The sequence below is a fragment of the Leucopleurus acutus genome (genome assembly GCF_964270905.1).
Source record: "Leucopleurus acutus genome assembly, chromosome: 20".
Classification (NCBI taxonomy): Eukaryota; Metazoa; Chordata; class Mammalia; order Artiodactyla; family Delphinidae; genus Leucopleurus; species Leucopleurus acutus.
In genome coordinates this window covers 54,924,074-54,936,075 of record NC_139162.1, presented here as the reverse complement: position 1 = coordinate 54,936,075, position 12,002 = coordinate 54,924,074, and the positions used below count along the sequence as shown (strand labels likewise).

Below are 12,002 nucleotides of genomic sequence, written 5' to 3'. Positions count from 1 at the left end.
ATAAAAATTCTGCCACGTGTAACAACATGGATGGGTGTAGAGTGTATTAAATTAGTGAAATAGTCAGACAAAGACAAGTACTCTATGTTCTGACTACATGGGGAATCTAAAAAATTAAAGGAATGTATATAACAAAATAGAAATTGACTCACAGGGAACAAATTAGTGGTTACTTGTGGGGAGAGTGAAGGGGGAAGGGAGAGATAGTAGCTTCTTTGTCTTAATCTAATACGCCTATATATAAACAAACATGGATGTATTGTACAACATAGGGAAATAGAGTCATTATTTTGTAATAATTTCAAATGGAGTATAATCAATAAAAATGTTAAACCACTATGTTGTACCAATGAAACAAATATATATCAACTATAATTTTATATATCAACTATACTTCAATTTAAAAAATCCCGTCAGTGGCTGAATGGATTTTTTTTTAAACAAGATCAATTATATACAGTGTGCAAGAGATCTGTGTTAACTTTAAGGCCATAGATAGGACAAATTGCATTGGCAGGCAGATTCTTAACCACTGCACCACCAGGGAACCCCTGCATATATTTTTAAAAAGGGGAGAGGGGAGCCAGAGGATGGAGTATGGAAGATCCTGAGCTCACCTCCTCCCATGGGCACACCAAAATTACAACTGCTTACAGAGAAGTTATCTCTGAGAATCCCCTGAAGACTAGCAGAAAAAATTTTCCACAACTCAAGCTATAAAGAAGGAGAAACCACAAGGCACGTAAGAGGCTTAGAAACACAGTCTAGTTAGAACCAACACCTTCAGCAGTGTGCTCCACGATTTAGAGACACCACAACTGCATAGGTCCTCCCCAAGGAGGGAAGGGTCTGAGCCCTGCATCAGGCTGCCCAACCCAGAGTTCCTGCATTGGGAAGGAAAGAACACAGCAGGTCTGGCTTTGAAAACCTGCAGGGCTTACTTTCAGGAGAGCTGGAGGCTAAAGGAAACTGAGATTCCGCTCCTAGAGGGCACACACCAAACCTCACATGTTCTCAATCTCTGTGCAGAGCCAGTAGTTTGAAAGACATCTGGGTGAGACCCACGTGCTAATCTCAGAAAGCAAGAGGCAGCTTGGACTCCTGCTAGGGACTGAGACACTCACAGGCAACATTTTAGAATCTTCCCTCCATTTGATGAGTGTCAGGGGCCTGCCGCATTTACCACCATGTCTACAGCACTCCTGTCCAACAAGGCCTCACAAGCAAACACGCTGGGGGCCTTCCCTACCCACCTGTGCACCTGGAGCGGACCCATAATGGAGGGCTGCCTTGCCTATGAGCACACCCACAGCAATCACATAATGCAGGACCTCACAGACATTTAGACCAAGGTCCAATACAGCCTACCAGCTTGTCCACAGTAGTTGGCCCTTCTACAACAGAAAGGGACATGCAGCCCACATAGGGGACGTCCCTGCAGCATCTGGCTGTGCTGGCCAGAGGAGAATGTGCTGCTGGGCCCTATAGGCCATCTCCTGTATAAGGCCACTTCTCCAAGACTGAAAATGTCACAAGGCAAACCTAATAAATACAAATGCACAGAGAATTAGAAAACATAAGGAAATAGAAGAATATATTACTAATGAAGTAACTAGACACAGTATCAGAAAAAGAACTAGACAAAACAGGGATAAGCATCCTACCTGAAAAAAAGGTGTTCAAGGTAATGATTATCAAGATGCTCACCCACGTCAGGACACAGTGAGAACTTCAAGAAAGCACAATAAAATGTAAAAAAAGAACCAAAGAACTGAAAAATACAGTAACTGAGACTAACACACACACACACACACACACACACACTACAGGGAAGCAACATTAGATTATATGATACAGAAGAACAGATGAGTCATCTGGAGGACAGAGTAGTGAAAATCACCAAAATTTGAATAGCAAGAAGAAAAAAAATTAAGATGATAGGTAAAGAGACCTCTTGGAAAACATCAAGAATACTAACCCTAGCATTATAGGGGTCCCAGAAAGAGAAGAAAGAGAGTAAGGGGCAGATAACTTGTTTTATGAGAGATATAACAACTGACAATTTTCCTAACCTGGGAAAGGAAACAGACATCAAGTCCCAGGAAACACAGAGTCCCAAAGAAGATGAAGACAAACAGATCCACACCAAGACACGTTATAATTAAAGCGTCAAAAATTGAAGACAAAGAGGGATCATAGAAGCAATTAAAGTAACTGGTTAGGGACTTCACTGGCAGTACAGTGGTTAAGATTTCACCTTCCAATGCAGAGGGTGCGGGTTCGATCCCTGGTCAGAGAGCTAAGATCCCACATGCCTTGAGGTGAAAAACCAAAACATAGAATAGAAGCAATATTCTAACAAATTCAAGAAAGACTTTAAAAATGGTCCACATCGAAAAAAATGTTAAAAAAAAAGTAACTGGTTATGTGCAAGTTATTTTCATAAGACTATCAGCTGACTTTTCAGCAGACTTCGCATACCAGAAAGGAATGAAAATATATTCAATGGTCTAAAAGGAAAAAGGCCACAGCAAGAATACTGTACCAGCAAGATTATAATGCAGAATCAAAGGAGAGATCAAGCATTTCCAGGCTAGCAAACACTAAATGAGTTCATCACTAAGACAGCATCCTTATAAGAAATGTTGAAGGAATTTATTTAAGCTTAAAAGAAGTATCACTAATTAGCAACAAGAAAACACACAAAAGTAAAAATCTCGCTGGAAAAAGGTATACATATTGTAAGGGGAGTAGATCGAGCACTTATTAAGCTTCTGTAAAGAATAAAAGACAAAAGTAGTATTCTTTTGAAGAAAGAGAAGGCCCAAATAAATTAGAAACAAAAGAGAGACAGCACAGAAATGCAAAGTAGCATAAGACATTTCTACAAACAATTACACACTAAAGAGTTGGACACCTAGAAGAATTGGATAAATTCCTAGAATTATAAATCTTCTAAGACTGAATCAGGAATAAATAAAAAACCTAAAAGATCAAATACTAGTAATGAAATTGGTAGTCAAAAAACTCCCAATAAATAAAATCCCAGGACCAGGTACCTTCACTGATAAATTCTACCAAATATTTAAATGAAAGTTAACATCTATCCTTCTCAAACTATTCCAAATAATTGAAGAAAGAGTGTTTCCAAACTAATTCTCTGAGATCAGAATCAGCCATAGATGAAAACCAGATAAAGATACTACCAAAAAAAAGTAGGTTACAGGCCTTACTCCTGATGAATATATATGCAAAAATCCTCTGCAAAATATTAGCAAACTGAATTCAACAATACATTAAAAAATCCATACCCTGTGATCATGTGGGATTTATCTCAGCAATGCAGGGATGATTCAATATATGCAAATCAATTAAGGGACACACCAGATTAGTATAACAAAGTATAAAATCAAATGATCATCTTCATAGCTCCAGCAAAAGCATTTGACAAAAATTCAACAGACTTCAAAATCTGATAAAGCTCTCAACAAAGTTGGTATAGAGGCAACATACCTTTATATAATAAAGGGCATATATGACAAAACCACAGCTAACATCATACTCAATGATGAAAAGTTGAAAGCATTTCCCCTAAGAACAGGAGCAAGACAAGGATGACTGTTCTCACCACTTTTATTCAACATAGTATTAATAATCCTGGCCACAGCAAAAAGACAAAAATAAAAAAGGGGATCTAGTTTGTAAAGGAACTAAAAGTGTCACTGTTTGAACATGACACATAGAGGAAACCCTAAAGATTTCACCCACAAAGTATTAGCATGAATAAATTCAGTAAATTTGAAGTATACACAATTAACATACAGAAATCGGTTATTTTTCCTGCACCAAAAACAAACTATCCAAGGTATGAAGAAAAAAATATGATTATATTAAAATGATAAAAGACCTAAGAATAAATTTATCCACAGATGTGAAAGATTTATGCACTGAAAATTATGACACTGATGAAACAAATGGAAGATGACACGGATAAATGAAAAGATACCTTATGCTCTTCGATCGGAAGAATTAATATTTTTAAAACAGCTATACTACTCCAAGCAACCTACAGATATAAAGCATTCCCTATCAAAATACCCATGAGTGCTCGCTTCAGCAGCACATATACTAAAATTGGAAAGATACAGAGAAGATTAGCATGGCCCCTGCACAGGATGACATGCAAATTTGTGAAGTTTTCCATATTTTTTGGACAGCTACACGTAAAAGAATGAAATCAGAACACTCCTTAACAGCATACACAAAAATAAACTCAAATGGATTGATGACCTAAATGTAAGGCAAGACACTGTAAAACTCTTAGAGGAAAACATAGGCAGAACACTCCATGACATAAAAGCAAGATCCTTTTTGACCCACCTCCCAGAGAAATGGAAATAAAAATAAACAAATGGGACCTAATGAAACTAAAAAGCTTTTGCACAGCAAAGGAAACCATAAACAAGACAAAAAGACAACCCTCAGAATGGGAGAAAATATTTGCAAATGAAACAACTGACAAAGGATTAATCTCCAAAATATACAAGCAGCTCAATATCAAAAAACCAAACAACCCAATCCAGAAATGGGCAGAAGACCTAAATAGACATTTCTCGAAAGAAGATATACAGATTGCCAACAAACACATGAAACGATGCTCAACATCATTAATCATTAGAGAAATGCAAATCAAAACTACAATGTGGTATCACCTCACACCAGTCAGGGTGGTCCTCATCAAAAAATCTACAAACAATAAATGCTGGAGAGGGTGTGGAGGAGAGAGAACCCTCTTGCACTGTTGGTGGGAATGTAAATTGATACAGCCTCTATGGAGAATAGTATGGAGGTTCCTCAAAAACCTAAAAATAGAACTACCATATGACCCAGCAATCCCACTACTGGGCATATACCCTGAGAAAACCATAATTCAAAAAGAGGCATGTACCACAATGTTCATTGCAGCTCTATTTACAATAGCCTGGACATGGAAGCAACCTAAATGTCCATTGACAGATGAATGGATAAAGAAGATGTGGCTCATATATAAATGGAATATTACTCAGCCATAAAAATAAATGAAATTGAGTTATTTGTGGTGAGGTGGATGGACCTAGAGTCTGTCATACAGAGTGAATAAGTCAGAAAGAGAAAAACAAATACCATATGCTAACACATATATATGGAATCTTAAAAAAAAATGTTTTTCAAGAACCTAGTGGCAGGACAGGAATAAAGATGCAGACGTAGAGAATGGACTTGAGGACACGGAAATGAAGTGAGAGAGTGGCATGGACATATATGCACTACCAAATGTAAAATAGCTAGCTAGTGGGAAGCAGCCACATAGCACAGGGAGATCACCTCCGTGCTTTGTGACCACCTAGAGGGGTGGGCTAGGGAGGGTGGGAGGGAGATGCAAGAGGGAGGAGATATGGGGATATATCTATATGTATAGCTGATTCACTTTGTTATAAAGCAGAAACTAACATACCATTGTAAAGCAATTATACTCCAATAAAGATGTTTAAAAAAAAGATCTAGTAAAGGGAATGATGATTCATGCCAAAAAAAAAAAAATTAGGGCTTCTCTGCTGGCTCAGTGGTTAAGAATCCGCCTGCCAATGCAGGGGACATGGGTTCGAGCCCTGTTCTGGGAAGATCCCACATGCCGTGGAGCAACTAAGCCAGCGAGCCACAACTACTGAACCCTGTGTGCCTAGAACCTGTGTTCTGCAACAAAAGAAGCCACTGCAATGAGAAGCCCACACACCACAATGAAGAGTGGCCCCCGCTCACTGCAACTAGAGAAAAGCCCTCACACAGCAAAAAAGACCCAATGCAGTCCAAAATAAATAAATAAAATAAATTTAAAAAATACCCATGACATTTTTCACAGAACCAGAACAAATAATCCTAAAAGTAATAGAGAAACACAAAATACCCACATTGCTTAAGCAATCCTGAGAAAAATGACCAAAGGTGGAGATACCACACTCCCTGAATACGAAGCTACAATAATCACAAAAACAGACACAGAAATCAATGGAATAGAATAAAGAGCTCAGAAAGGAACCTGCACACCTATGGTCAATAAATCTACTACAAAAGAGTCAAGAATATACAATGCAGAAAAGACAGTCTCTTCAATAAGTGGTGTTTGGAAAACTGGAGAGTTACCAGTAAAATAATGAGAATAGAACATTTCCTCACACTGTACACAACGACAAACTCAAAATGGATTAAGGACCTAAATGGAATACCTCAAACCCTAAAACTCCTAGGAGAGAACATAGGCTGAAAATTATTTGGCATAAATGGGAACACTTTTTTTTTGGACCTGTCTCCTAAGGAAAAAAAGACATAAAAGCAAAAATACACAAATGGGACCTAATTAAATTTAAAATCTTTTGCAGAGCAAAGGAAATGTTAGACAGAATGAAAAGGTAACCTACAGAATGGGAGAAAAATATATGCCAAGGATATGATGGAGAAGGGGTTAATATCCAAATTATATAAAGAGCTCATCCACTCAGTATCAAAAAACAAACGCAAAAGGATGAAAAATGGAGAGCAACACTTAATAGACATTTTTCCACAGAAGATATACAGATAGCCAACAGGCACATGAAAAAATGCTAAACATCACTAATCATTGGATAAATGCAAATCAAAACCAGAATGAGACATCACCTCACATCTGTCAAGATGGCTCTCATCAAAAAGTCTAGGGCTTCCCTGATAGTGCAGTGGTTAAGAATGTGTCTGCCACTGCAGGGGACATGGGTTCGAGCTCTGGTCCAGGGAGATCCCACATGCCATGGAGCAACTAAGCTCGTGTGCCAAACTACTGAGCCTGCTCTCTAGAGCTCATGAGCCACAACTACTGAGCCTGCATGCCACAACTACTGAAGCCCATGCACCTACAGCCCGTGCTCTGCAACAAGAGAAGCCACTGCAATAAGAAGCCCATGAACCGCAATGAAGAGTAGCCCTCACTCGCCGCAACTAGAGAAAGCCTGCACACAGTACAGACCCAAAGCAGCCAAAAAAATTAATTAATTAATTAATTAAAAAAAAAGTCTACAGACAGCAAGTGTTAGGAACCCTAGTGCATTGTTAGTGGGATTGTAAATTGGTACAACCACTATGAAAATATTATGGAGGTCGTCAGAAAACTAAAAGGAGAACTACTGTATTAAACAATTCCACTGCTGGGTATATACTCAGAGAAAGTGAAAACACCAATTTGAAAAGATACGTGCACCCCAATATTTATAGCAGCATTATTTACAATTGCCAAGATATGGAAGAGACCTAGATGTCCATCAACAGATGAATGGATAAAAAAGATGTGATATATCACACACACATATATATATCACACACACATATATATGTATATATATATATATATATATATCATACACACATATATATATATAATGGGATATTACTCAGCCATAAAATATAAAAATTACTCAGCCATGTGCAACAACATGGATGGACCTAGAGTATATTATATGAGTTTTGGATTTTGGGGTATTTCATTTAGGTCTTTAATCCATTTTGAGTTTGTCTTTGTGTACAGCATGAGGAAATGTTCTAATCTCATTATTTTGCCTGTAGGTCTCCAGTTTCCCAGCACCACTTATTGAAGAGAATGTCTTTTCTCCATTGTATATATATGAGGTATATATACCTCATTTGTAGTAGATTTATTGACCATAATTGTGTGGGTTCCTTCTGGACTATCCATTCTCTTCCATTCGTCTATGTTTCTGTTTTTGTGGCAATACAATTCTCTTTTGATTACTGTAGCATTGTGTATAATCTGAAGTCAGGAAGTGTGATACCTAACCTTATACCTTAAGTTACTAGGAAAACAAGAACAAACAAAACCTAACGTTAGTAGAAGAAAAGAAATCATAAAGATCAGATCGGAAAGAAGGAGTAAGAGAAAAATAGAAAAGATCAACGAACAAAGACCTGGTTCTTTTAAAAGATAAAATTGATAAACTTTAACTAGACTCATCAAGAAAAAAAGAGAGACGAATCAATTCCAAAAAATTGGAAAAGAAAAAGTCTCAAATAATACCATTGAAATAGGAAGGATTATGAGATTATCATGAACATTTTATACTCCAATAAAATGGACAACTTAGGAAAAATGGGCAAATTCCTATAAATATAAAATCTCCCAAGACTGAATCAGGAAAGAGTAGAAAATATGAGCAGACCAATTACCAGTAATGTAGTTAAATAAGTAATAATAATTTAAATAAGCCCAGCAAACAAAAGTCCAGGTCCAAACAACTTTGTAGGTAAATTCTACCAAACAGAGCATTTTAAACCTATACTTCTCAAGCTATTTCAAAATATTGGAGAGGAAGGAATGCTTCTGAAATCATTCCTCAAGGCCACCATCACCTTGATACCAAAACGATAAAGATATCACATAAAAGTAAACTACAGGCCAATATCGCTGATGAACATAGATGCAAATATGTTCAAACTTATATGATCTACCCTATTAATGAACTGAAAAATAAAAATCATATGATCAAATCAAATGCAGAAAAAGCTTTTGAAAGAATTCAACACTGATTTATGATAAAAATTGTCAACAGTATGGGTAAAGAGGCAACATAAATTAACTTAATAAAGGCCACACATGATAAATTCACAACTAATATTATACTCAACAGTGAAAAGCTGAAAGGATTTTCTCTCAGATCAGGAACAAGAGAAGGATACCTATGCTTGCCACTTTTATCAACAAGTATTGGAAGTCCTAGTCATAGCAATTAGACAAGAAATAAAACTAAAAGAAATCCATATGTTGACAATGATGTGGGAGAAAGGTAACCACTGTGCACTTTGGAGGGAAGTAAATTGGTTCAGCCACTATGGAAAAAGTATGGGGATTTGTCAAAACAATTAAAAGTAGCTCTACCCTATGTTCCAGCAATTTCACTTTGGGGTTTTTATCTGAAGAAAAAAATATATAATTAATAATTAGGAAAGATATATACAATCACTGCAGCATTATTTACAATAGTCAAGATATGGAAGCAACCCAAATGTCCATTAATCAATTAATGTGTAAAGAAGAAGTGGTATATATATATGTGTGTGTATATATACACACACACATGTATACATACACCATATATACATAATATATATATATAATATATACAATATATACTATATATAATACATACATGCTATATACACACACAGTGGAATATTACTCAGCCACAGAAAAGAATGAAATCTTGCCATTTGAGACAACATGAATAGACCTAGAGGGTATTATGCTAAATGAAATAAGTCAGACTGAGAAAGAAAAGTACTGTATCATTTCAATTATTTATGTAATCTGAAATGAAAACAAATGAACATGTAACAACGGCAACAACAAAACCAACCAGATTTGTAAATACAGAGAAAAAACAGGTGGTTGTCAGAGGAGAGTGGGAGGAGGAAAGAAATAGGTGAGGGAGATCAAGAGGTACATACTTCCAGATGCAAAAGAAACCAGTCACGGTATGAGATGGTGTACAATTTTGGATATGTAGTCACTTACTATAATAGAATTGACTGGTGATTGTCCCCAGTTACTACGCTAGAATTTGTATGGGGACATATCATAAATAGACTTACTGTGCTGATCATTTTGAAAAGTATAGATATATCAAATCATTACATCAGGCAACTGGAACTACCAGTGTTGTTGGTCAATTATACTTCAAAAACAAACTCACAGAAAAAGAGATCCAATTTGTGGTTACCAGAGTCGGGGTGAGGTAGCAGGGGGAATTGGATGAAGGCAGCCACAAGCTACAAATTTCCAGTTGTAAGATACATAAGTACTAGGGATTTAATATATAATATGATAAATATAATTAATACTGCTTTATGTTATATGTGAAAATTGCTCTCTGTTACATATGAAAGTTGTTAAGAGAGTACATCCTAAGAGTTATCACAAAATTTCTTTGCTATTTAATTCTGTATCTCTATGAGATGAATGTTCACTATACCGATTGTGATAATTGTTTCATAATGTATGGTAGTCAAATCATCATGCTGTACATCTTAAACTTATACAATGCTGGATGTCTATTATATCTCAATAAATCTTAAAGAAAAAATAAATAATACCTTAGTCAAACTCACTTAGGAAAATACTTTATAGCAAGATTAAGTGAATCCTATACCAGGACTCTAATGTTTTGGTTGTTGGGAAATATAATCAGTTTATAAATTTAGGAAAGGCATGTGATCAATTTGATAGATGCAAACAAAGTAGCATGGAAGAATGCTACAGGTAATAATTATAAAAATAAAGAAGATATTAATGCATATGTACCCAAAGAAATGTCACATACCCCTGACACTAGTTCACCTATAGAGAAGTAATAGATTAATTTCCTCTAACCATCAGAAAGATCACTAGGAGACATGAACACCTAACTTACTTAACAGTTTGAGGTGTTAGTAAAAAGATTACCATTGGAAAGGAAGGATTAAAATTATCTCCATTTGCAGATCATATGGATATATGCCTAGTAAGTGCAAAGAATCAATGGAAAATTGTTACAGAAAATAAGACAATAAAATATTGTAAAGGCTGTAACATAAGCATATAGTACATAGTTTATACATATACATTCCAAGCAGTTACAAAGTATATTAAAAGGGAGGCTGCAGATAGATGCGCCACGGCTTTAGTAGGGACCGTTCGTCTCGACCGGTCTGAGCCTCGCCAGCCCCTCCCCCAGGAGACCGTTGCAGTCGGCCAGCCCCTGCTCTTTGGTAACCATGTGTGACCGAAAGGCCGTGATCAAAAATGCCGATATGTCGGAGGAGATGCAACAGGACTCGGTGGAGTGTGCTACTCAGGCATTGGAGAAGTATAATATAGAGAAGGACATTGCGGCCCATATCAAGAAGGAGTTTGACAAGAAATACAACCCCACCTGGCACTGCATCGTGGGGAGGAACTTCGGTAGTTATGTGACACATGAAACCAAACACTTCATCTACTTCTACCTGGGCCAAGTGGCCATTCTCCTGTTCAAATCTGGTTAAAAGCATGGACTGTGCCACACCCAGTGATCCATCCAAAAACAAGGACTGCAGCCTAAATTCCAAACACCAGAGACTGAAATCTTCAGCCTTGCCTAAGGGAACACCTCGATCTTTATTGTGTTGTTTTGTACAGGGCATTCTCTGTACTAGGTTGTTGTGGGTATAAAGCAATTAGCAAAACAGCTTACATTTGTATTTATTTTCTATTCCATACCTCTCTGTCCCATGTTTTTTCTCTTCAAAATCCATTCCTTAAAAGAAATAAATGTGTTGGAGAAGTGTGCGTTAATAACGATTTGTTCAAATAATCTAGGGTTGAAGATGGCCTATTGTTTGATCTTGGGTAGTTTGGTGGGGGTGATTCCTTAAAGTTTCTGTGGGATATAACAGACTAGCCTATTCAACGCTCTTGAGTTTCATTCTTGCCCATCCTGCTACTGTTATGCATGGAAGAATACTACTCAGAAGTGCATGTTAAGAAATGCATGGCAGAGAAACTACTGAATTAACTCTTATTCCTAATCTGATGCTTTCCTTAAGTGCTCATTTTGTTAAAAGATACTGCTATAGAGTGTTCTGGGCCTTAGGCCTCAAGTGGTGATGAATGTATAGTAGTTCATGGTTGTAAAATGGAAATAAGCTAATAAGAAAGTTGGGCTCTAGACTAATTTCCCCTCCCCTGCCTTGGCCAAAGTATATTCTAAAGATTAAAGGTGGTCTTAAAAGGGAAATCTTTTGAGGCAGCCCTCCATGTGATTCTAATAAAGTCTGCAGGAATTTAAAAAAAAAAAAAAAAAGGGAGGCTGCAATTTTAAAAGTATAAAATAAAATAAAAATAAATCTAACAGCATACATGTGAAAATCCTATATGAATAAAATTATCAGGAGCTCCTTAGATAGAT

General features: G+C 36.7%; 1 protein-coding gene across 1 annotated transcript; it reads left to right on the top strand.

The window, feature by feature from the left end:
- The first annotated feature begins 10,734 nt into the window (after positions 1–10,734).
- LOC309977450 (dynein light chain 1, cytoplasmic) lies at positions 10,735–11,415 on the top strand. Its single transcript, XM_082863568.1, has one exon. The coding sequence runs from the start codon at positions 10,831–10,833 to the stop codon at positions 11,098–11,100; it is 270 nt and encodes an 89-aa protein (XP_082719694.1). The 5' UTR covers positions 10,735–10,830; the 3' UTR covers positions 11,101–11,415.
- Positions 11,416–12,002: the final 587 nt, after the last annotated feature.

Bases quoted from the DNA above. Each gene is read 5' to 3' on its own strand.
- LOC309977450 (XM_082863568.1), top strand. From the start codon at position 10,831: ATGTGTGACCGAAAGGCCGTGATCAAAAATGCCGATATGTCGGAGGAG.